Below are 25,485 nucleotides of genomic sequence, written 5' to 3'. Positions count from 1 at the left end.
AAAGGGCTCTTAAGCACATTCACACTGCCAAAACCAGGATGCCTATTCATTGTATGGCTTGCTAGAATTCATCATGCCTGATGGCAGAGAAAGTGGATTCAAACCACTACTGATGGCATCTATCCTCCCTTAGAGTAAAACAATAGAAAATCCCTGAGCATTTCTCCAATGCAGAAACTGACACCAGTGCTGCCCCCTGCTGTTAAGAGCCTGGTCCAGTCCTGCTCTTCCCCCTGACTTCCTCTGGCATTTCAAAGGTTTGTAAGCCACACAACCTTGTGGCTTTCGATTAATAACTTCTTTATTCTGGAAAAGCAAATCAAATTCATATTCATATAAACACTGACATTACAAAGTACAGGGAAAGGGGGAAGGGAGGAGGAAACAAAACTCTCTATAGATCCTGCTAATACTGTCTCACCCAACAAGACCATAGTGCTTTGTCCCATATTCAATTACTTATATAATAAACCACAAATAAAATCTTCTCTGGAAGATACACTGCTCCTCTTTGAGATGTCAGGGAAAAGGGACCGGAAGTAAGGGTAGGAGGCTTTATTCTTTTGGCAGATCCTCTCAGTCATTATAGATATTGCTGCACTGTTAATAAAAAATATATGCTTCTCTGTAAAGCATTAAAAAAAAAAAAATTCCAAGGATGAGTTGGCTGAAATCTCAGCTCAAGTATCTCCAAATACATTGTTGTCCATTCCCTGACCTTTCCATGTGTTATTTCTTGGTTGTTTTCCGGATCAATGCCATTCTCTGAAAGGAGAGAGAAATAAGCAATTATACAGATTAGAGTCAGGAGCTTTAGGAATATGCATATGCAGTTAGTAGGCAGCATGGTCTACAGTATAGGCTAGAGCCCTTGGGGATTTGCAGTCACAGAGAAGCTCAGCAGCCTTCTTTTAACCAGACATTACAGTACAGGGACTGAGATAGGCCAGCAGGTCCATTTCACCCACCAAAAGACTCAAACTGCTCGGGGTATCAGGATGGCAAAAAGGTTAAAAGTAGAAGAGGACGGCTCTTGCCTTTTGGGGACATAAGGGATAGATCAGCAAAACATGTTTTCTAGGATTCCCTCACCCCAATGTCTTCTTTCTCTAATGATGGAGAAAATAGGAAAAGGGCCTCAGTTTCAAACCTGTTGCCACACAAAGAGAGTCAAAATTTCACCCGTGATGATGTGCAGTAAAGGGCAACTGAAGACTAACAACTTCTACCACAACCCACTGTGGACCCAGTCAGATCATGGATTTCCATTTTTAGTAACTTGCTTTTGCTCACTCTTTTTGACCAAGACGTTACCCCTTTATTACGCCATTTTTTAACTAAACAGAGCTCTAGAGCCAGAGAGACAATCTGGAGAACTCCCTTCAGAAGAACAGTATGGACCTTTGATTCAGGCCATTGGTGGCTTCCTGGGAGGGCTCCCTCCATGAACTCTGTAAACAACTACTCCAGAGACCCCAATGATGAAAAAGCAAGGGACATTCACCCAGGACTGCCCAGTGCCTGTCAAGCTTGAAAACATCTCACTCTTCATTTCTTTCTTTTCTTTTTCTTTTTTTTTTTTTTTAAATTCTAACATGTTATATATGACAGCAGAATGCATTAAACATCTCATTTTTCAAATCAGAGTAGCCAGTTAAAGCAGAAAGGATAACAGCCTTTCAAAAGGAGGCCAATACTGCTACTGGACTGACCAATGACTAATTCTTACACCAACATCTAGGTTCCTTGTTAAGAGAGGTAGAGAACAAAGGTTAAGCTGGGGACGTAGGCCAGAATGCTTGGCAGAGCAGCCTGAATACTCCATCTTAGCATAAGCATAGGATATTTCTGCTTCCTCTGACCTTTCTCTATTCAAGGGCATGTTCAAACCAGCAACAAAAGGAAGATTTCATTAAGGAGATTGGGAGGGGGTGAGCTTGAACCAGGCACAGTGGTACCTGCCTGTAACCCCAGCTACTTGGAAGACTAAGACAGGAAGAGTAAAAATTCGAATCCAGTCTCTCCAACTTAGTGAAATCCTGTCTCAAAATAAGAAAGGGCTGGGGATGTAGAGTGGCCCTAGATTCACTCCCCAGTATCAAGAGGAAAAAAAAAAAAAAAAAAAAAAAGCTTGAAGTGAAGCCCATCAGAGTTGAGAGAAAAAACTGAGATTCCATATAGGAATAGCACAGTGCTAAGGAAAAACTGACTGTTGCTGCCTCTGGGCTTCTCTGACCTTTGGTCCAGAGAATGAAACCTGCTTTGTAGGGGAAGTGAGACCCCTAGAAGGTAACCCGACACCATGCCTGGCTCCTCACCTGTTTATGAGCTTCTGTGGTGCAAGCCTTTTTGTAGGGCCGTATTTCTTCAGAACCAAATCCTGGAATCCACATGTTCCACTGGCGTTCTGAAAAGAAGAAGCAACAGAGTTAAGGGTACCAGGAAGGCAGCATCAGGGGTGCAATATGCCCCTCCCAGTATCAGGGAGGATAAATCTGGGCATCAACTATACTAATACTAACCCTACTAGGCTATTCTGTGGAATACAAATGGGAAATCACACCTGGCTCCTTCAAGAGCTTTTTTTTGTGTGTGTGGTCCTAGGAATTGAACCCAGGGGCACTCTACCACTGAGCTACATCTTCAACCTTTTTTGAGACAGGGTCTCACTGAATTGCTTAGGGCCTTGCTAAGTTGCTTAAGCTGGCTTTGAACTTGTGATCCTCCTGCTTCAGCCTCCTGAGCCACTAGGATGATATGCATGCTCCACTGTGCCAGGCCAAGCAATAGTTTTTTTTTTTTTTGGTGGGGCAGGGGTATCAGGGATTGAACTCAGGGGCACTTGACCACTGAGCCACATCCCCAGCCCTATTTTGTGTTTTATTTAGAGACAGGGTCTCACTGAGTTACTTAGCCCCTTGCTTTGCTGAGGCTAGCTTTGAACTCACGATCCTCCTATACCTCACCCTCCTGAGCCACTGAGATTACAGGCATGCACCAGTGCACCCAGCTGCAAGGGTATTCTTTTTTTTTTTTTTTTTAAAGAGAGCGAGAGAGAGAGAGAATTTTTAATATTTATTTATTTATTTAATTTTAGTTTTCGGCGAACACAACATCTTTTTTTTTTTAAAGAGAGAGAGAGAGAGAGAGAGAGAGAGAGAGAGCGCTTTTATTATTTATTTTTTAGTTTTCAGCGGACACAACATCTTTGTTTGTATGTGGTGCTGAGGATCGAACCCGGGCAGCTCGCATGCCAGGCGAGCGCGCTACCGCTTGAGCCACATCCCCAGCCCTGGATGCTTTCTTAATAAGTTATATCCTCAGTCCTTTTTTTATTTTGAGAGAGGGACTTGCTGAGTTGTTGATGCTAGCCTTAGGAAAAGTTTATTTGAATAGCAGAGATATAACGGTAACTATAATTGCTAAGCACTTATTTTGTGCCAGATCCTATATCAATTACTTCATATATATAATCTATAATTTCACAATCATCCTGTAAAGAGGATATTAGGATCCCTACTTTACAAATAAGGAAACGGGCTTATCTAAGAGAAATCAAGTAGGAATGATAAGATGATTTAGCTAGAAGTGGCAAAATCTGGTTTCAGATCAAATGTCTACCCCCTTCCTATGGATAGATTTCTTTTTTCTATTTAGTGCTACTATTAAATGAATATATAAGTCCCAGGACCCAAAAGTCTGGTCTTGGCATAAAGGTTTCTCTGACTACGCTTTCCCTGACAGTCCTGAAGGTATAGTTATGTGGATACTTCAGGGAGAAATAAGACCACATACCTAGATGCAACTGGACATCTTTCACCTCCAGAGTGCTGGACTTGCGATGCCGGGCAAGCTGGCAGGCTGCTGTCACCACACTCTCAATAAAATCATCAGCAATCTGCAGCAGCATCTGGAGAAGGTAAAGTGAGTGACAGTAACAGTGATATTGGCAGGATAGGCTCCTGTTGCTGAGACAATAGTTTTCTGCCTGCATTTAAAATTTTTTGTTGTTGTTGTTGGGAGGGGTACTGGGGATTGAATTCAGGAAGATTCATCCACTGAGCCACATCCCCAGCCCAATTTTCTATTTTATTTAGAGACAGGGTCTCAATGAGTTGCATAGCATCTCGCTGTTGCTGAGGCTGGCTTCAAACTCTCAATCCTCCTGTCTTAGTCTCCCAAGCTACTGGGATTACAGGCATGCGCCAACGTTCTGGCTAATATTAGATGTTGATGGACTTTTATTTTATTCATTTATTTATATGTGGTGCTGAGAATTGAACCCAGTTCCTCGTGCTCTACCACTGAGCCACAACCCCAGCCATCTGCCTACATAATACGTAATATGTGTGCGTGTGCGTGTGTGTGTGTATGTGTATTTATTTCTTTTTCTTTTTTTGCTTTTGGTACTAGAAGTTGAATTGGGGCACATTACTATTGAACAATATCCCCAATCCTTTTTTATTTTGAGACAGGGTCTCACTAAGTGCTAAGGGTAGCCTTGAACTTATGATCTTCCTGCCTCTGCCTCCCAAGTTACTGGGATTACAGATATGAGCCAATGTGTCTAGTCTGAATTACATATTTCAATAGACTTTCTATTAGTAGGCCTGAAATCAGCATTTGGGCTAAGGTGGGGATAAGAAATGAGGAGGATAACAGAAACATTACCCAGATCAAAAGTTAGGACAGGGGCTGGGGACGTGACTCAAGTGGTAACGTGCTCGCCTGGCATGCGCAGGGCACTGGGTTCGATCCTCAGCACCACATAAAAAAAAATAAAATAAAATAAAGATGTTGTGTCCACCGAAAACTGAAAAATAAATATTAAAAAAAAAAGTTAGGATAAAATAAAGATAGATGAAAATGTTAAGACTCAGGAGAACCAACTTGCTTATGGCTATGTAACTAGAAAGCAGTGGAAACAGAATTTCACTTCATTGTTCTGAGTCCAAATTCTAAGATCTTTTCACTTCACTGTTGATTATTCCTAGACCGTGGGAGAAACAAAATCAGAATTCTGAAGATAAAAATCTACACGAAGGGGCTGGGGTGCTCAGTGGTACAGTACTTGCCTAGCATGTGTGAGGCACTGGGTTTAATTCTCAGTACTGTATATCAACAAACAAATAAATAAAGGTCCATCAACCACTAACACACACACACACACACACACACACACACACACACATACTCACACACACAAAAAATCTACATGATGCAACTTAGAGAGGCCCTAAGCAAGTCAGTGAGAACCTAAGCAACTCAGCAAGACCTTGTCTCTAAATAAAATATTAAAAAGGGCTGGAGATGTGGCTCAGTGGTTAAGTGCCCCAGTGTTCAAGTCCCGTACCAAAAAAAAAAAATCTACATGAAGCCGGGCAACTCAGGAAGCTAAGAAGATCGCAAGTTCATGGTCAGCCTCAGTAACTTGGTGAGGTTAAAAGGTTTAGAACATAATCTAAGGAAAACCTTAGCAAGTAGAAGTACAACTATAAAGGGATGAAAAATTAGGAAAAAAAAAAAAAAAGCCCAAAGAGGATCAATCCAACCACTTATTGTTTCAGAAGAAAGATAAAAAATAGAGAGGAAATTATCATCAGTAGTATAAGAAACTGTAATCTTCCTACCCTGGCGATGGTAATGTAGAATTATGTACTTCTTGGAAAATAAGTGGCAGTCTCTGGAAGGTTAAACACAGAGTTACCACATGATCCAATTATTTTACTGCTAGGTATACACCCAAGATAAATGAAAACATGTATCTACACAAAAACTTGTACATACACTTTTTTTTAAAAAAAAGGGGGAAAAAACTTGTACAAAAATGTACACAGGGGCTGAGGTTATGGCTCAGTTGTAGAGAACTTGCCTAGCATGTGTGAGGTCTTGGGTTGGATCCTCAGCACCACATAAAAAGAATAAATAAAGATATTGTTATGTCTATCTACAACTAAAAAAAGAAGGTACACAGCAACATTATTCATAGCAGCCAAAAAGTAGAAGTAATCTAAATATTCATTAACTATTGAATAATATTTATACAATAATATTTCATTGTATGTCTATATCATATTAACAAAATATGATATAGACATTGTTATAGACATAAATTTTTCACTTATTTCATGTAGACTTTTTTTTTTTTTTTTTTTTTTTAGTACTGGGGATTGAACCTAGGGACACTTTACCACTGAGCTAAATTCTCAACTACTTTTTCTTTTTTTTTTTTGAGACAGGGTCTTACTAAGTTGTTTAGGGCATCACCAAATTGCAGAGGCCGATCTTTTGTGAATGTGATATAGACATACAATGAAATATTACTGAGCCATAATAATATGGATGTACCAATATGTGTGGAATAACAGGGATCGAAGTACTGCTATCACATAAATTTTGAAAACATTAACAGTAAATGAAAAAAAAAAAACAGTTATAAAAGACCAAATATCATTTTTCCATGTATTTGCAATATTCAGAATAAGCAAATTCATGGAGGTAGAAAAGATCAATTGTTGCTTATGGCTAAGTAGATTGGGAGAAAATGGGGAGTGAGCACTAATGGGTATGGGTTCTTTTTTGGGGTGATGAAAATATTCTAAAATTGCTAGGCATGGTGGCACACACCTGTAATCCCAGCAGCTTGGGAGGCTGACACAGGAGGATAGTGAGTTCAAAGCCAGCCTCAGTATGTGATTATATTATATATATTTATATATATCATTCATATATAACTAATATATATATATATATATTAGTTATAGTTGGGCACAATACCTTTATTTTATTTGCTTATTTTTATGTGGTGCTGAGGATCGAACCCTCACATGTGCCAGGCGAGCACTCTATCTCTGAGCCACAATGCCAGCCCATATGATTATATCTCAATAAAGCCATTACAAGAACTGGATGTAACCCAGTGGTAGAGCTATTTTTTAACATGCAAGAGACCTGGGTTCTATTCCCAGAACCACCAAACAAACAAGCAAACAAACAAAACATATAGCTATAAAGCTGTTACATCACACACACACACACACACACACACACACACACACACACATACACGGCAAATATTATGCCTCTGCTTAAAAAAATAAAAACAACAATGGAATTTCATTCCAAAATCAAGAAATAAATAAATAGAAATAAAAGAAGCCTCCAAGAAAGCTGGGTATGATGGCACACACTTGTAATTCCAGCAATTCAGGAGGTTAAGGCAGGAAGATCACAAGTTCAAGTCCAGCCATAGTATATTAGCAAAATCTTGTCTCAAAATAATAAATAAGGCCAGGTGCAGTGGTGCACACCTGTAATCCCAGTGGCTTGAGAGGCTGGGGCAGGAGGATCACCAGTTCAAAGCTAGACTCAACAATTTAGCGAGGCACTAAGCAACTCAGTGACCTTCTCTCTTTCTCTCTAAATAAAATATAAAATAGGGCTGAGGATATGGCTCAGTGGTCAAGTGCCCCTGGGTTCAATCTCCAGTAAGCCCCCTCCAAATAAATAAATAAATAAATAAAAGAGCTGGGGATCCAGGACTGGTGGCATATGCTTGTAATCTTAGCAGCTCAGAAGGCTGAGGCAGGAGGATCACGAATTCAAAGCTAGCCTCAGCAAAGGTCAGACACTAAGCGACTCAGTGAGACCCTGTCTCTAAATAAAATACAAAATAGGGCTGGGGATGTGGCTCAGTGGTTGAGTGTCCCTGAGTTCAATTTCTGATACCCCCCCCCAAAAAAAAACAACTAAACAACAAAAAAAAAGGGCTGGGAATATAATTCAGTGCTAATGTGCTCTGGGTCCAATCCCCAGTACAAAAAAATAAAAAAGAAGGCTCTAAGGGGGCTGGGGACATAGCTCAGTTGATAGAGTGCTTGCCTCACATGCACAGGGCCCTGGGTTCAATCCCTAGCACCAAAAAACAAATAAACAAACAACAAAAAAAAAAAGAACGCTCTAAGAACCCAGCATATTACACAGAGCACGAAAGAAGGTATATACTAAGGCACATTATGTGAAAATTCAGGTTGGAGGTAGAGTTCAGTGGTAGAGTGCTTGCCTAGCATATGGAAGGCCCTGAGTTCAATCCCCAGCACCTACACCTCCCCTGCAAAAAAAAAAGAACAGGAGAAAAATAAAATCCTAGTTGGAATCAAAATAGCATAAGAAGGCTGGGGATATAGCTCAATTGGTAGAGTGCCTGCTTTGCATGCACAAGGCCCTGAGTTCAATCCCCAACACCACAATCAATCAATCAATCAATCAATCAAAATAGCCTAAGATTTCTTTTTTTTTTTTGGGGGGGGGGCGGGTACCAGGGACTGAACTCAGGGGCACTCAACCACTGATCTATATCCCCAGCCCTATTTCATATTTTATTTAGAAATAGGGTCTCACTGAGTTGCTTAGTGCCTTGCTTTTGCTGAGGCTGGCTTTGAACTTGCAATCCTCCTGTCTCAGCCTCCTGTGCTGCTGGGATTATATGTGTGTGCCACCAAGCCTGGCCAAGATATTAACAATAACCCTGTAAGTAAATACTGTCACACTCAATCAACATAAGAGGAGCCCCTAAGTCTCAATTCTCTTTTTGATACTAGAGATTGAACCGAGTGGTGCTTTACCACTGAGCTACATCCCTATTCCTTTTCATTTTTGAGACAGGGTCTTGCTAAATTGCTGAGATTGGCCTTGGACTTGTGATCCTCCTGAATCACTGGAATTATAGGCATGTGCCACTCCTCCCAGCAGGGCTGAGTCTCAAAAAGCTTAAGCAACTTGTCCATAACTGCACAGCTGGTAAGAGGCAGAGCCAAGATTCAAATTCAGATTCATCTGACCCTAAAGTTTCTCTAATCACTATGTCATATCAGCCCTCAGGGGCACAGCCTCTGGAGAACCCAAATCCACCTTACCTCCTCCACATCTTCATCCAACTGCTCATTTGGATCCACTTCTCTTACTAAGTCCTGTAATTTCTTCTTGGTCAATACCTAAAGTTAATTATGAGGAGATTCTTCAGTGAGTAAGGAAGCAAAAAACTTGTAATCCCATACTGAAGAAAGGCTGTCAGTTTGTTGGGTTTAGTTTCCTTTCCAATGAGTTCAGTATGGCCCACTGGTGGCACTGCTACCAAACTACACTTCCAAGACAGAAGTAGACCAGGGAAAGACAGAAAGAGTAGTTTGGAAAAGAGGTCAGCATCCAATTGTCAGGCAGTTTATTTCAACCTTAACTCTTTTTCTTTTCCCATTATGCCTCACCTCTCTCTATATTAAGCAATTTCTAGTTCTCTGAACACCACAAATTGCACCCCTTATACCATTACCTTTAGACATGCTCTTCCTCCTTTTTTCCTATATGCTCAGCTCACGACACTCTTTTTTTTTTCTTTTTGGTAGTGGGATCAATCCCAGAAGCACTTTACCACTTAGCTACACATGCAGCTCTTTTCAATTTTTTATTTTGAGACAGGAGCTCATCAAGTTTCCAAGGCTGGCCTTGCTTTCCATCCTCCTGACTCAAGCCTCCTGAGTCACTGGAATTACTGGCATGAGCCACTGCACCAGTTCAATGAGACTCTTTTCTGATGCCTTTCCTAGACAATGCAGGTAAGCACAACCACTTGTAGTCTTTTCTATCCTCTGTGTACCCTTCTATCTTATGTATATTTATAAATTTGCCTGTGATCTGACTTAACAGGTTAAAAATTCTATGAGGGGAGGGAACTTGTATTATCTATAACTAAATATATTAAATATGTATAGCTACCATCCCTTTTTCATAAATAGTGTTATTTTACATATATACACCATTAAAAAGTGATCAAGGTGGAAGCTGGGGATGTCTCTCAGTGATACAATGTATGACTAGCATGTGTGAGGCCCATGGGTTTAATCCCCAGCACTATAGTAATGATAATAATAATAGAAGCAGCAACAATACATAAATACTGGTTAATGATATCTCAGATTTATCCATTCTTCTCCATTTTACCATTATTACTTAATTCAAGTCTTTTTTTTTTAACGAATTTTTTTAATATTTATTTTTCAGTTTTCGGTGGACACCTTTATTTTACTTTATGTGGTGCTGAGGATCGAACCCAGCGCCCTGCGCATGCCAGGCGAGCATGTTAGCGCTTGAGCCACATCCCCAGCCCCAAGTCTTTTTTTAATATTTATTTTTTAGTTGTAATTGAACACAATATCTCTAATTTTATTTATTTATGTGGTGCTAAAGATCAAACCCAGGGCCTCTCACATGCGAGGTGAGTGCTCTACTGCTGAGCATAACCCCAGCCCCTAATTCAAGTCTTTATCACGTCTTAATTTATTTCAAGTCTTAGAATTGATCTTCTTTCCCCTTTATCCCTCTTTTCTACCCCTTTATTTCCTTACTGCCAAGTTAATCCTTCCTAAGGTATACTACTTTTATTATGTTAATGTTACTCTATTAAATATTAAATATCTGCAAAGATTTTCTATTACCTAAAAGGCCTACTATGTTCTGCTGTAGTCCTACTTTATAGTTTTATTTCTTGCTCTTTCCAACAGACCATATACTTAAAAAACATATTTGTTGCACCAGGCATGGGTGGGACATGCCCGTAATCCAAGCAACTCAGGAGGCTGACCCAGGAGGATCCCAAATTGAAGCCAGTCTTAGCATCTAAGCAAGGCCCTTACAACTTAAGAGAGACTTTTACTCAAATGAAAAATAAAAGGACTGGGGATAAGTGCTCAGTGGTAAAACACATTGGGTTCAATCCCCAGTACCAAAAATACATGTTTATCTCCTTATTGTCTACCCAACTCTCCCCCATTTACCTTACTAGTCCCTCCACCCATTCCCTTGAAATGTCTCCTCATCCATTCTGCTCAGCCTATAAGATCCAAGCCAAGGCATTATACTTATTTCTTGTGGCTCTAGATAGTAGAATCAGGATCACAGCTAGAAAGGGAAACAGATTTTGAAATCACTGCAGAAATTAACAAAGGCAGCAGTTGGATGAACTAAAAGGAATACTGGAGACAGAATACTTTTATTTTAGAAGTAAAAAACACATTTATTATTTTATTTAACAACTATATAACTAACACATATAAATCATCTGTCATATGCAAGGTGTCATGTTAGTATATGCATGTGTATGTATGTATGTACATATGCATACACACAAGCATATATAAGAGACAGTAAAAAAGGATCTTGAACATGATAATTTGATAAAGAATCTTAGAGGGGCTGAAGCTGTAGCTCAGTGGCAGAGCACTTGCCTAATGTGTGAGGCACTGGGTTCGATCCTTAGCACCACATAAAAATAAACAATAAAAACAAAAAGGCATTCTGTCCATCTACAACTATTAAAAAAAAAAAAGAATGTTAGAATTCCAAAGGCAGGAACAGACCTTCTTTTTCAATTAAGAAGAGGCAGCTCCTGAGATGGCCATTTCTCAAAGAATTCCTGGTTCAAATAATAAAAAGAGGTGACTATAGAAAGGAAAAAGTAAGGGGATGATACCTGATTGTTTTCAGGGCTAAGACGACCTCCTGTCCCAGGAGTGCCTGGAATTTTTACCACTGTAGTGCTATTAGCCATGGAGCCTTGTGGAGGGGTACTGGCTGGTTCCGGTTTTATGGATGAGAAATTGGAGAGGTTGATTAGTGCTGAGGGGCCAAACTGGTTCATAATCTGCCGAGCTTTGGACTTCAGCTCATAGAGCTTATCAAGATCCTGTTTCTTTTTGGAGCTGTGAGGACCAAGGCCAATCAACTAAAGAAGAAAAACATGAGAATTAGTGCTAGAAACACCTATAATAAAGAATAAGTTTTGAAAGTAAAATTATGTGAAATCTGTCAGGCTTTGAGGACTCTTCAGTATATCTGGGATGGTGACCATTTGATACCTACACATTAAAATGGAGAAAATGAAGAATGTTCATTGCTCTCACCTGATATTTAGAAACCATCTCTTCTCCAAAAGCTAAATGAAATAGTCCACAAAATTGAAATAAGGAATAAAGTAAATGAAATGAGGAATCTTATATAAAAACTCATTAGATTAAGCAAGACATTTGAGGACTTTGAATAAAATACTTGATGAAGTACTACATGCATTATTATTTAAGTATCAAATAATGTTAAATTCAAATAAGTCATGTCACAATCACATACTTAAAACTTAGTCACCAAGTTCAAGAAACAGATTAGTTCATTTTGGCATTTCAAAACATGCTTGAGCCCATTCAGGGCTATGTCAAATAAACACAATTTTTAGAACTTTTCAAAGAAAACTCTTCTTTGTCATAAAAAGCAAATTTTCTCCGTGTTAGCAATGCTAAGTACATGCAGAAATCCTAGTCCGAAGCAGCCGAAATTCCTAAATCTTAGAGCCATGGCATTGACTCTGTGGACATCAGCTTTGGTGTCATCAGGATCAGAAGCACATTCATCAAGTTCTGCCCACAGTGGCCTCAAGGAGCTTACTTACAGCTATCTGAGTGTCTAGATCTTTAATTACATCAGCAACAGCTGTGAGCCCGGTGAAATGAGAGGCAGCCATTTTCAAAAGCTACCTGTAAATGAACAACTAGCATTATCCACCACCCTTGCCACAGAAGCACTACTGTAGCATGACCTGGTACATCTTCAGTAATCAGGATCCAGGCAAACTATCTCCTTGTCCCTATTTTGTGGCAAGAAAAAAATCCCCCTCTCCTTCCAAAACAATTTTAAAAATTAATTAATAATGAATATTTTGAAAACTAATGAGAGTACATGCCTGTAATCTGGGACTCAGGAGGCTGTGGCAGGAAGATTGCAAATTCAAGGCCAGTCTGAGCAACTTAGACAGACCCTGTCTCAAAACAGAAAATTTGAAAAAAGGGCTGGAGAGGAAATTAGTAGTAAAGCACCCCTGGGTTCAACTTCCTAGTACTAAATAAAATAAAACAGGGGCTAGGGATGTATCTCAGTTGGTAGCATGCTTGTCTAGCATGTAGGAGGCCCTGGGTTTAATCTCTAATGCCATTAAATAAATAAACAAATAATAAAAAGGCGAGGGATGTAGCATAATGGTAGAGTACCCGAGTTTAATCCCCAATACCGTAAAATAAAAACAAAAATTAATGATGGTGACAGGCATGGTAGGACACGCCTGTAGTTTCAGCATTCTAGAAGCTGATGTGGAAGAATCACTTGTCTGGAGTTCAAAACCAGCCTGGACAACATAGCAAGACTTTGTCTCAGTAGGGAGGGGGAATATGTATATATATACATATGTGTGAGGGTGTGTATATACATACATACATACATACAAATATATATATATATATATATATATATATATATATATATATAATTGAATAAATGATGCAGCTGGCTGGGACTGTAGCTCAGTGGCAGAGCACATGTTTAGCCACTGGGTTCAATCTCTAGGACCATTAAAGAGAGAAAGAGAGGGCTGGGGTTGTGGCTCAGTGGTAGAGTGCTCGCCTAGCATGCATGAGGCACTGGGTTCAATCCTCAGCACCACATAAAGATAAAAAAATAAAGATATTGTGTCCACCTAAAACTAAAAAATAAATGTTAAAAGAGAGAGAGAGAGAAAAAAAAAACTGAAAATTAATATGGGCACAATGATACATGCCTGTAATTCTTTTTTTTTTTTTTAAAGAGAGAGTGAGGGAGGGAGAGAGAGAAAGAGAGAATTTTTTAATATTTTATTTTTTAGTTTTCGGCGAACACAACATCTTTGTTTGTATGTGGTGCTGAGGATCGAACCCAGGCCGCACGCATGCCAGGCAAGCACGCTACTGCTTGAGCCACATCCCCAGCCCACATGTCTGTAATTCTTGCAAGTTTGAGGCCAGCCTCAACAACTTAGCGAGATCCTGTCTCAAAACAAAAAAATAAAGGTACAGGGTTGTAGCTCACTGGTAAAGTACCTCTAGTTCAATCCCCAGTATCAAAATTAAAAAAAAAGAAGCAGCAGCAGCAGCAAAATTGTGTGATCTGAACCTGCAGGAACCATGTAACAGCTTTCAGGATCTGGGAAAGCTTAGCAACCTGAATGTGTGTCTATTCTACTCCTGTCCCTATTGCTGAGTTCCTCCCCAATATACTATCTGACTTTGTAATATGAGAAAGCAACGTTTGTACATGTTCTTCTGGTTTACTCTAAATAAAAGCAACTAACTGTGCATTGGTTAAATTTAGAGGTCTCTATAAAGGGCTACAAGGCAAAATCTAGGAAAACTGGAAAAGTATATACCAGTTATTTTTTTATTCTAAGGGCCTCCAAAATGCTAAGCAAACCAGGCATGGTGGTGCATGCCTATAATCCCAAAAGCTTGGGAGGCTGAGGCAGGAGGACTGCAAGTTCAAAGCCAGCCTCATCAGCAACTTACAGATATTCTAAGCAATTTAGTAAAACCCAGTCTCAAAATGAAAATTAAAAAGGTCTGGGGCTGGGCTGTGGCTTGGCTTAGCGGTCGTACACTTGCCTGGCATATGGATTCGAGACTCAGCATCTCATATAAATAAATAAAATAAAGACCTATCAACAACTAAAAAATAAAAAATAAAAATAAAAATAAAGGGCTGGGCTACAGCTCAGTGGTTAAGTGCCCTTGAGTTCAATCCCTATTTCCAATGAAAGAAGGAAGGAAAATGCCAAGCACACATCTACCACTGAGTTATATACCTAGCCCCATATTGTTTTGACTCCACAGATCCATTTTTAATAATTTATATTACATTGAACTTGTATATGAATAAAATAGTACTATACTTACTATATAGTGCATATAAGAAATATCTATCAGGGCTGGAGTTATGGCTCAGTGGTAGAGCGCTTGCCTAGCATGTGTGAGGCACTGGGTTCAAACCTCAGCACCACATAAAAATAAACAAACAAAAAAAATTTTTTTAAAGAAAAAAAATACCTATCAAAGTGATATAGTTAGGGTTGGGGATATAACTCAGATGGTAGAGTGCTTGCTTTGCATGCACATGGCCCTGGATTCAATCCCACCAAAAAAAAAAAAAGTGATATAGTTAAATAAATTAGGATATAACTATATAATTGAAGAATGAGATAGTCAGATATGGTGTATACCTGTAATCACAGCTACCTGGGAGGCTGAGGTGGAAATATCACAAATTCAAGGCCAGCCCTGGTGATTTAGTCAGATTCTGTCTCAAATAATAAATTTTTTTTAAAAATAAAGGAAAGGCTGGGCATGTTGCTCTATGGTGGAGCACTTACCTAGCATGCACCAAGACCTGGCTTCAATCCCCATTACCAAACCAAACCAAACAAAAAATAAACAAAAACCAAAAAAAATGGGCTGGGGTTGTGGCTCAGTGGTGGAGCGCTTGCCTAGCATGCAGGAGGCGCTGGGTTCGATCCTCAGCACCATGTAAATGTAAAATAAAGATATTGTGTCCACCTAAAACTTAAGAATAAATATTTTAAAAAAATAAATTTAAAAAGGGATCAGGGTGTAGCTCAGTGATAGAGCACCTCAGTACTGGGGGGACCTAAGGATGGAGAATAAGGCAAATGAAAGTATAATGCTACATGAAAGAAACCATTTTAAAAAGACATATGGGCTGTGGTGCCGCTCAGCGGCAGAGTGCTCACCTAGCACATTCAAAGCCCTGAGTTCGATCCTCAGCACCACAAAGAAATAAATAAATAAAGGTATTGTGTCCAATGACAATTTAAAAATAAATATTAAAAAAGACCATATATTATGCAATTCCATTTTACAAGAAATGTCAAAAACAGGCAAATCTATAGTGAAGTAAAGTAGACTAGTGGCTACCTATGGCTAGGAGGTATGGGAAGGTAATAGGAAATGATTGCTACCTGGGCATAGGGGTTTCTTTGGGGGAAGATAAAAATAATCCAGAATTAGATCAATATAACGCTTGTACACCACTGAATGTACCAAAAAAGCCTTAAATTGTACACTTTTCAATTGGTGAACTGTAGGCTATGTGAACTATATAAATATAAAGCTGTTAAAAAAAACAAACAAGGACAATCATAAAATGATCTCCAAGATACACCATTCAGTGGAGTACTAGGTAGAGAATACTAAGAATACTTTTTTTTTTTTTTTAGTATTTGGCAGACACAACATCTTTGTTTGTATGTGGTGCTGAGGGTCCAACCCGGGCCGCACGCATGCCAGGCGAGCGCGCCAGGTGAGCGCGCTACCGCTTGAGCCACATCCCCAGCCCATACTAAGAATACTTTAGAATACTAAGAATACTTTAGTGGGCTGGGGATGTGGCTCAAGCGGTAGCATGCTCGCCTGGCATGCGTGCGGCCCCGGTTCGACCCTCAGCACCACATACAAACAAAGATGTTGTGTCCGCCAAAAACTAAAAAATAAATATTGAACTTCTTTCTCCCTCCCTCTCTCACTCTCCCTCACTCTCACTCTCTCTTTAAAAAAAAAAAAAAAAAAAAAAAGAATACTTTAGTATCATTTATTGAAATTCCACATAGGGTCTGGGAGTGTAGATCAATGGTAGAGCAATGGTAGAGTGCTTGCCTAGCATGCTCAAGGCCCTGGATTCAATCCCCAGTACTGGGAAAAAAAAAAAAAAAAAGAAAAGAAAAGAAAGAAGAAGAGGAAGAAAACTAACAATCCAACTTTTAAAAAAGGAGCTGGGAAGCCAGGCAAGGTGGCACAGCCTGTAATACCAGTGGCTTGGGAGGCTGAGGCAGGAGAATCACAAATTCAAAGCCAGCCTCAGCAACTTAGGATAAAAGCAACTCAGTAAGAGCATCTCAAAATAAAGTAAATAAATAAAAAGGGCTGGGCTCAGGCTGGAGTTGAAGCTCGAGGTAAAGCACTTGCCTAGTATGTGTGAGGCACTGGGTTTGATTCTCAGCACCACATATAAGTAAATAAATAAATAAAGCTCCATTGACAACTAAAAAAAAAATTTAAAAAATAAAAGGTCTGGGCTAGGGCTGGGGATATAGCTCAGTTGGTAGAGTACTTCAAGTACTACAAGGCCCTGGGTTCAATCCCCAGCACAACAACAACAAAAAGGGCTGGGTTGGGGATGTATTTTAGTAGTCATCCTTATATTCAATCCCCAGTACCAAAAATAAACAAATAAAAAGGGGGCTGAGGATCTAACTAAGCAGTACAGTGGTTGCTTAACATGTTTGAGGCTCTAGGTTGATACCCCAGCATCACGGAAAAAAAAGGGCAATAAAAGCTGCACAACAAAATAGGCAAAGGATCTGAATAGATCCAAAGATAAACAGATGGCAAATAAACCTGTGAAAAGATGCTCAATATCATTAACCATTAGGAAAGTGCAAATTAAAACAACGGGATATACCTTTTAGAATAGCTAAAATTACATACACATACAAGTGCTGGAGAGGATACAAAGCAAATGAAACCCTCATACATTGCTGGTATGAATGTAAAAATGATGCACTCTTCTGAAAAGATAGTCTGGCAACTTCTATATATGATATAGGGCTGGGGTTGTGGCTCAGCAGTAGAGCACTTGCCTAGCACCTGCAAGGCCCTGGGTTCGTTACTCAGCACCACATAAAAATAAATAAAATAAAGGTATTGTGTCCAACTACAACTAAAAAATAATTTTAAAAAAATACTGATACATGCAACAAATGGATGACTCTCCAAGTAAAAAAGGCAAGACCTGAAAGGCTAATTGATAAATTTATATGATATTCTGAAAAAGGCAAAGTTATAGGAATGGAGAACAGAGATGTGGTTGCCAAGGGGTCTGGTGTGGGATAAGGTTTGACTACAAATGGGGAACATGATTAAATTTGGGGACAGGTGGAAATATTCTGAATCTTCAATGTTAATGTACTTATATGACAATATGTATGTCTTATTACCAGCTGTGACTGTACTCTAAAAGAATTTTATTTGTATGTAAATTTGAAAATAAATTTTAAAAATCAAACATCGTTGGGCTGGGGTTGTGGCTCAGTGGTAGAGTGCTCGCCTAGCATGCATGAGGCACTGGGTTCGATCCTCAGCACCACATACATGTGAAAATAAAGATATTGTGTCCACCTAAAACTAATAAATAAATATTTTTAAAAAATCAAACATTGCAACCTGATTAGTATGGTCAATGACTCCATGTCCAAATTACCTGTTTATGGATAATTTTCATCAACCCCAATTGTGGATGACACTGATGAAGCCCAATGGAATGAACTGACTGTAAATAACTTGAATTCCATTATGTAATATACCACAATTGCTTTTCAGCTACTCAAATTTCTAACTCTTGCTTCCTCAAAATGCCAAAAAAATAGGTAGCCAGGTGTGGAAGTACACATCTGTAAACCCAGCAACTTGGGAGGCTGAAGGAGGACTCCAAGTTTGAGGTCACCTTTAGTAATTCAGCGAGGCATTCAGCAACTTAGCAAGATCCTTTCCCTGACACATCCACTGACCTCCCTCCTTTCTGCTCCTAAACATATACATTAAAATCGGGGTGTGGGGTTACTCCAGTCTCGGTGTGCTCAGGCTAGACAAAAAAAAAAGATCCTTTCCCACCCCCAAAATAAAAAGGGCTGAGGATGTGGCTCAGTTGTTAACAGGGATTGTCCCTGTTATCTCCCCACAAGAGGTAAAAACAGAAGCATTAACTGTGGGATATTTGAGAAAATAATTATAATAACTAACCCCTTTTGGTACTTGCTATGGGAATTTTAAGTGCCATGAGATTCACATGTAACTTCAGAAAGTCCATGCCTCAGTGGGCTACAAATGAAAATATTCAGGGCTGGGAAGCCAGGTATGATGGCTGCAAGTCTGTAATTCCAGGTACTTGGGAAATTAAGGCAGGATATTGACCAAATTCAAGGTCAATATCAGTAATTTACTGAGGCCCTGAGGGCTGCTGGGGATGTAACTTGGAGCTAAAGTGCCCTAGGTTCAATATACAGAACAAAAGAGAGAGAGAGAGAGAGAGAGAGAGAGAGAGAGAGAGAGGGAGGGAGGGAGGGAGGGAGGAATAGAATACCATATTGTTTTTGCAACTTGTTTACCTTTAAAATGTTTAGGATTTATTTATTTATTTATGGTGCCAGGGATTGAACCCAGAGGCATTTAACCACTGTGTCACATCCCTAGTCTTTCTATTTTTCATTTTGAGACAGGGTCTAAGTTGCTTGAGGCCTGAATAAGTTGTTGAGGCTGGCTTTGAACTCATGATCCTCCTGCTTCAGCCTCCAGAACTGCTGGGATTACAGGTTCCTATCACCGTGCCTGGCAGGAATTTATTATTTAAACAAAATGACTGTAGTACATGACTAGATTTTCTACCTACCTATTTCTCTCCTTGGCTTCCAATTCTATCTAAAACAGCTCATATTTCCCAGCCTAAATCAACCAAAAAGAATCAATGATTTGTTGTCTATGAGACTTGAAAGCAAAAGAAACAAGAAATTTTTTTCCTGTCTGAAGCTAATGCTTGTTTTGGCTAGTGTGAGCCTATGTAGGTGACTTTGACTTAAGAGAAAGGCAATACAGTGCAGTGGGAAAGGATACAGATTCTGGTGAGAATCTCTGAGGTCAAGTACAAATGCTGCCCCTTACCTATATGTACTTAAGCAGTTACCTAATCTGTTTTGAGTCTTTTTATTTATTTTTTTTGGGGGGGCAGTACTAGGGATTGAAGCCAGTGGCCCTCTACTACTGAGCTACATCCCCAGCAGCCCTCAGGGCCTCACTAAATTGCTGATGTTGGCCTTGAGTTTGGGATCCTTTCCGGAAATTATTTTTAATTTTGAGACAATCTTTTGCCCAGACCAGTCTCAGACCTGTGACCTTCCTGCCTCAGCTTCCAAAGTCACTAGGATTACAGGCATGCGCCACCATGCCCAGCTAATCACAGCTACATGGCAGGCTAAGGCAAGAGGATCTCTTGAGCCCAAGAGTTCAAGGTCATCTTGGATGCCATTATAAGACCCTCATTTTAAAGAATAAATAAGGGGCTGGGCATGTAGTTTAGTTGGTGAAGTGCTTGTCTAGCATGTGCAAGGTCCTGGGTTCAATCTTGAGCACCACCAAAATAAATAAATTAATTACATAGATAGGACTGGGGATGTGGCTCAAGCGGTATCGCGCTCGCCTGGCATGCGTGCAACCTGGGTTCCATCCTCAGCACCACATACAAATTACATAGATAAATCAAGTTAGTACATGCTGGCAATGCCAGCTACTCAGGAGACTAAGCCAGGAGGATCCCAAGTTCAAGGGCAGCTTTGATGAGACCATGTTTCAAAAGAAAATTTAAAAGGGCTGGGAACGTAGCTTAGTGGTAGCATGTTTATCTAGCACACGTGTGGCCCTAGGTTAAATCCCCAATACAGCAAAAAATAAAAACAAATAAATGGAACAGTAGATGGAAATTGTGAAAAACCAAAGTCAAGAGGAGTAAGTGTCAACCAGATGTGGTGGTACATACCTGTAATCCCAATTACCTGGGAGGATGAGACAGGAGGATCCACAAGGACCCTGTCTCAAAATTAAAAAAAAAAAAAAAAAGAGTGGGCACAGCTGAGGAATCTAGCTCAGACATGGGTGAAGTCCTAATTTCAATCTCCAGTAAAAATAAGAGAAGTAGGCACCACTTTGACTAGAGTTTTTGCACTTATAATTAGGAGCCAGACCAGGAAGATTTTATTTTTTTAAAATATTTATTAATTTATGGTACTGGTATTTTGGGCATTGCAAAATACTGTCTCAAAATAAGAAATAAAAAGGACTAAGGATATACTCCACGGTAAAGCACCCTGGGTTCAATTTCCAGTACCAAGGGTGTGGGGAGGGGGCTAAACACCCCAATGCTACAGCTACAAATGAGTAAAACTGAGTATATTTTGCAAATGTAGATAAAGATGATAACTCAGGAATAAATTATCATTAAACCATCAATGAAATTGTGACACAGGCTTCTCTCATAATTTGCTGTGTATAAATTCTAACTATTTGTATATAGGTACTTGCAAATAGTATAGGGTAAGCCATGGGAGAAAAATAGCAGTTTCCAACAAATTAGCCCAATTGCCCCAACCATACAGTTTATGTTAACAATTAATTGACAAGTTAATCCAATTTTTATTTTCTTTTGTGGTTCTGAGGATTGCCATGCTAGGCAAGTGCTTTACCACTAAAGTATATGCCCACCCTTTTAAATTTTGAGACAGGGTGTTGCTAAATGTCCCAGGCAGGACCAAGTTGCACTTGCTTGACCTCTTAATTTTTTTTTTTTTTTTTTTTTGTACTGGGGATTGAACCCAGGGGTACTTAACCACTGAGCAACATCCCCAGGCCTTTTTATTTTTTTATTTTGAGACAGTCTCACTAGGTTGCTGAGGCCAGCTTTGAACTTGTGACTCTCTTGCCTCAGTCTCTGGGATTACAGGCATGCATCACTACGCCTGGCTTTGGCCTCCTAAATTTAAAATTAAATATACCTAACTCTGCTGGGCTCTATTGTAAGGAAAAACTATAAATGTTTCTTTTTGTCTATATTGAATTATGCTCTGTGAAAACATAGAAATTTAGTTCTCCTCAAATACCACATTAAATATACTAACAAGTTATAGTCTTTGACATTAAGAGAAATCTTATAAAGAAGGGAGTGCTTTCATTCAATGACATGCTTTGTATAACTATTACTTATATTTTGCTGATGAACAAGACAGACATGGAGAGGGTATCCACTTAGAAAAGTAGAAAAAAAAGTTTTGGAGACAAATAACTGGGCTAGGTCACTTGATTTCAGGGAAAGTACTTAACCTCTCTAAATCTATTTCTTTATCTGTACAATGGACCTAAAATACCTAACTCCTGGGGCTGTTATAATTATTAATCCACACAATACTTCAAAGTACTTAAATCAGGCCTGGTAGTGAATACCTGTAATCCCTCTCAGGAGACTGAGGCAGGAGGATCACAAATTCAAAACCAGTCTGGTTAACTTAGCAAGACTCTTGTCTAAATAAACAAATAAGATTAGGGGTATAGTTTAGTGTGGAGCGCTTGTTTAACATGCATAAAGCCCAGGGTTGGATCCCCAGTACACAGAAAGGAGGCAGGGGCGGGAATGAAAAAAAGTGCTTAAATTGTGCCTAGTTAACCTCAGTAGCTTTCAATAAAAAATACTAGTGAAGAAATGTCTGAAGTGTCTGGTCCAAGTCTCTCCATCCTTATCTAAATACAGCCATCCATAGTAATACTTGTGTCAAAAATATAGGATACAACTTATTTGCAACTTTTTTGGGGGGTGGGTACTAGAGATTGAACCCAGGGTACTCTACCACTGAGCTACATCTCCAGCCCCCCCCCTTTTTTTTATATTTATTTTTTAATTGTATTTAGACACAATACCATTTATTTATTTATTTGTTTGTTTATTATGTGGTGCTGAGGATCTAACCCAGGCCCAGGGCCTTGCACTTGTTAGGCCAGTGTTCTACCCCTGAGCCCCAACCCCAGCCTTCCAGCCCTTTTCATTTTGAGATAGTGTCTCACTAAACTGGAGAGGCTGGCGCGCACTTGGAATCCTCTTGCCTCAGTCTCCAGAGTGTCTGGGATTACAGGTGTGCACCACCATGCCTGCTATTTGTGACTTTCTAGTGTATTTAAAAAAATTATATTGGCTTCACTTAAAGGTTTCTTTACTGGTGACATTCACTATTATCTATGTTAATACAGTAATGAGACTCAAAGTATTAGACTCTAAAATAATTTCTTTTTTAAGTTTGAAGGTAAAGATTCCAGAAGCATTTATTCAAGGAATGTTAACCACACATCTTATATGCCATACAGTAGGATACGGTACCAAATTTATGATCCAACCACTTCTTGTCTCACTGTGATCCTAAACCCCTTTTGGTCCTTCTTCTCCTCACATGTAAAACAGGAATTTTAAATAGATGGATGATCTTTTCGGGCCCTTCCATCTCTGAAATTTGGGCTCAGTTGGGGTTGATTGGAATGGGATTCAAAGCACTTAGCAAGTATATATCTGAGTTCAAACTGCTTCCAACTTCACATCCAATTCGCAAGAATGAGAAGAAAAACGAAGATTCTTGCATGTGAACTTCCTAGGCTTAAGTATCTGACACAAGGAAAAACCTGCCTGCCAAAAACCAAGTAGGCAAGCGCGAAGGAGTCGTCTTCCCCTGAATACATCTTTTATCACTCTGGGCATAGAGACTACGGGGGGGGGGGGGGGGGACTGATCGCTATATCTTTTCCAAATCCTTTCCCTTTCCCCTTCCAGTGGAGGCTGATCTCACAGTCCCGTCCCCTTAGATTTTCCGTATTTTAGGAGCCTTGTTCTCACCGCCCCGTTTCCTCAGGAACTCGGGACTCTCTAAGCCCCGATCCCGTCCCCATAGAAGCCCTAGTCTTCACTGCACGCTTCTGTTCCCTCCCAAACTAAAGTCTTCTCCGCCTGCTTCTGCCCTTCAGGAACCTAAGTCTTCGCTGCCCTGTTTCTGAATCCTTAGGAGCCGGGGTCTTCGCTGTCCCGCGTCTGCCTCTTAGGAGCCCAAGTCCTCACTACTCCACTTTTACCTCTCTGGAGCCCGTGTCTTCACGCCCGGTTTCGTTCCGACCCTCTCCTCCTAAAAGTACCGGACCTCATAATCCTGATCCTCTCAGACCGCGTTCCCTCATGTGCCGGAGAACTCACATTCGACCCGGTTCCCTAAGTCTCCTTCGGAGCCCGGGTCCCCACAGCCGCGTCTTCTCCGAGCCCGATCCCCACAAGTCCCATCCCAAGAGCCTGATTGCTCACAGCCCAGTCTTCTCCACAACCTGGTTCTTCAAACGCTGACCCACTGTGGATCTGGGTCCTGACTCCCTCCTCCCACTCTTCTTCCTCAACTGCCAGGGCCCAAGACTCACAGGCAGCAGCGTCTATCTCCCCATGATATGCGGAGACTGCCCCAGTGAAGCTTTCGTCTCAGCAGCCGGTCCGACTGCGCGGCCCTCCCCGAGTACTTCCGGCACCGCTCCCCGCCTCCAACCCGGAAACGCGCGGCTCTTCCGGCTGGCGGGCGCGCGCCTGTCTTGCGCAGACGCAGACCGCCCTCCGACACGTGGTTGCTGTACTGGGCTGCAGCTCACCTCTTCGGATTGTCCCTTCTCCAGCTTGTGACTGACTGGTGGTGTGGGCGACTCTGCGTTTTCTACCTCGGCGTTTCGAATCCTGCCCTAACAGTTTCTTCCCGACTCTTATCTTTCGCTTAGCATGACCGGTAAATGACGCCCTCGGATGATTTTGAAGTCGCCATTTTTGGTCGGTGCTTTTGTCGTGATATCTGGACGGGAATATCACTTGGGACTACAGTACCCCATGGTATCCTGTTTGGCCGAAACAGGGGAGTTGGCAGCACAAAAGCACGAGGATGGGAGAAACCGGTTGTGAATTTGTAGCTAATAACAATTGAGCGCGTACTGTCCAGAACTGTTAATCCCTTACTTCCGATGTGTCATTTAATCTTTTCAAGGAAACCTGTGAAAAATTTACCCAGGTTAAGTATAGAGCCTCAATTTGAATAGAGAACTCTCACCCCAAACCTGAGCCTGGCCTGTAATCATTAAGCTCTGTTCTTTTGAGTTATTTCTTCCAGCAAATGCTTGGTGGCAATTATTGCTTTTTTTTTTTTTTTTTTTTCTTCTTTTTTGCCCTAGTCTCTAGAGGTGTAAGCAAGACCCGGTTTCAGCATTTACGGTATCCTCGGTAAAATGGAAAACAACTTACAAACAATGTATAAAGGTCTGTGACAGCCCAGAGCTTGAAACAGTAGCTGCCAGCAGGAATTGGAAAAAAAATGGGTGCAGCAACTTGCCCTGTCTTTATATCTTCCCATCCTTGACCCCATAATGTTCCCAAACCACCCTCTACCCTGATACTAGAACCAGAGTCTCAGATTCAAGACCTCATCACCATTAGGTGCCAACCTGCTGTCTTGCCTAGCCACTGTTCCTGCCACTGTTCTCTTTGTTCTTTCGGCATGGCATGTCAGCTTTTGTTGTCGAACTCCTGTTTGTCTTTTAATACCCTACTTGAATGTATATGCATCCATTCAACAAATGTTTATTGTCTTATTGGGTGCCAAACCTTTTGCTGGATACATACTAGTGGCTAAGACAGACATCTTTGTCCTTGGAGAGTTCACAATCTAGGCCAAATGCAGGAAAGGGTAAAAAAGTACCACAATAAGTTAGGCTTACCTATCTTAGTGATGAAGGAACTTGAGTAAAAGCTCTAGGTTAGGAAATAACTTAGTCGTGGACCAAATCTTAATAAGTGACAGGGAGAGACAGTGAGGTTGAATAGGTAAGCAGGAATTCATTTCAGGCCAGACTGTATACTATAGTGGGAATTTATAATTTTATTATTGTGCTATGGGAAGGCATTGGAGGATTAAGG

The 25,485-nt window shown here is 40.4% G+C and overlaps 1 protein-coding gene across 3 annotated transcripts; it reads right to left on the bottom strand.

Annotated features, from left to right (window-relative positions):
• Positions 1-276: 276 nt before the first annotated feature.
• On the bottom strand, positions 277-24,055 carry Taf12 (TATA-box binding protein associated factor 12). Of its 3 annotated transcripts, none has more exons than XM_076863105.1 (7): positions 23,955-24,055; positions 12,785-12,859; positions 11,525-11,776; positions 8,916-8,993; positions 3,796-3,910; positions 2,319-2,407; positions 277-765 (listed from the first exon to the last, which is right to left on the bottom strand). In XM_076863105.1, the coding sequence occupies exons 3-7, from the start codon at positions 11,690-11,692 to the stop codon at positions 730-732; spliced, it is 486 nt and encodes a 161-aa protein (XP_076719220.1). In that variant the 5' UTR covers positions 11,693-11,776; positions 12,785-12,859; positions 23,955-24,055; the 3' UTR covers positions 277-729. The 3 variants fall into 3 exon arrangements, with proteins under 3 accessions (XP_076719220.1, XP_076719218.1, XP_076719219.1); XM_076863103.1 differs by lacking the exon at positions 12,785-12,859 and adding an exon at positions 12,494-12,578; XM_076863104.1 differs by lacking the exon at positions 12,785-12,859.
• Between the last annotated feature and the right edge of the window lie 1,430 nt (positions 24,056-25,485).

Source organism: Callospermophilus lateralis, chromosome 7 (genome assembly GCF_048772815.1).
Source record: "Callospermophilus lateralis isolate mCalLat2 chromosome 7, mCalLat2.hap1, whole genome shotgun sequence".
NCBI lineage: Eukaryota > Metazoa > Chordata > Mammalia > Rodentia > Sciuridae > Callospermophilus > Callospermophilus lateralis.
This window is presented reverse-complemented; position numbering and strand designations above follow the sequence as displayed.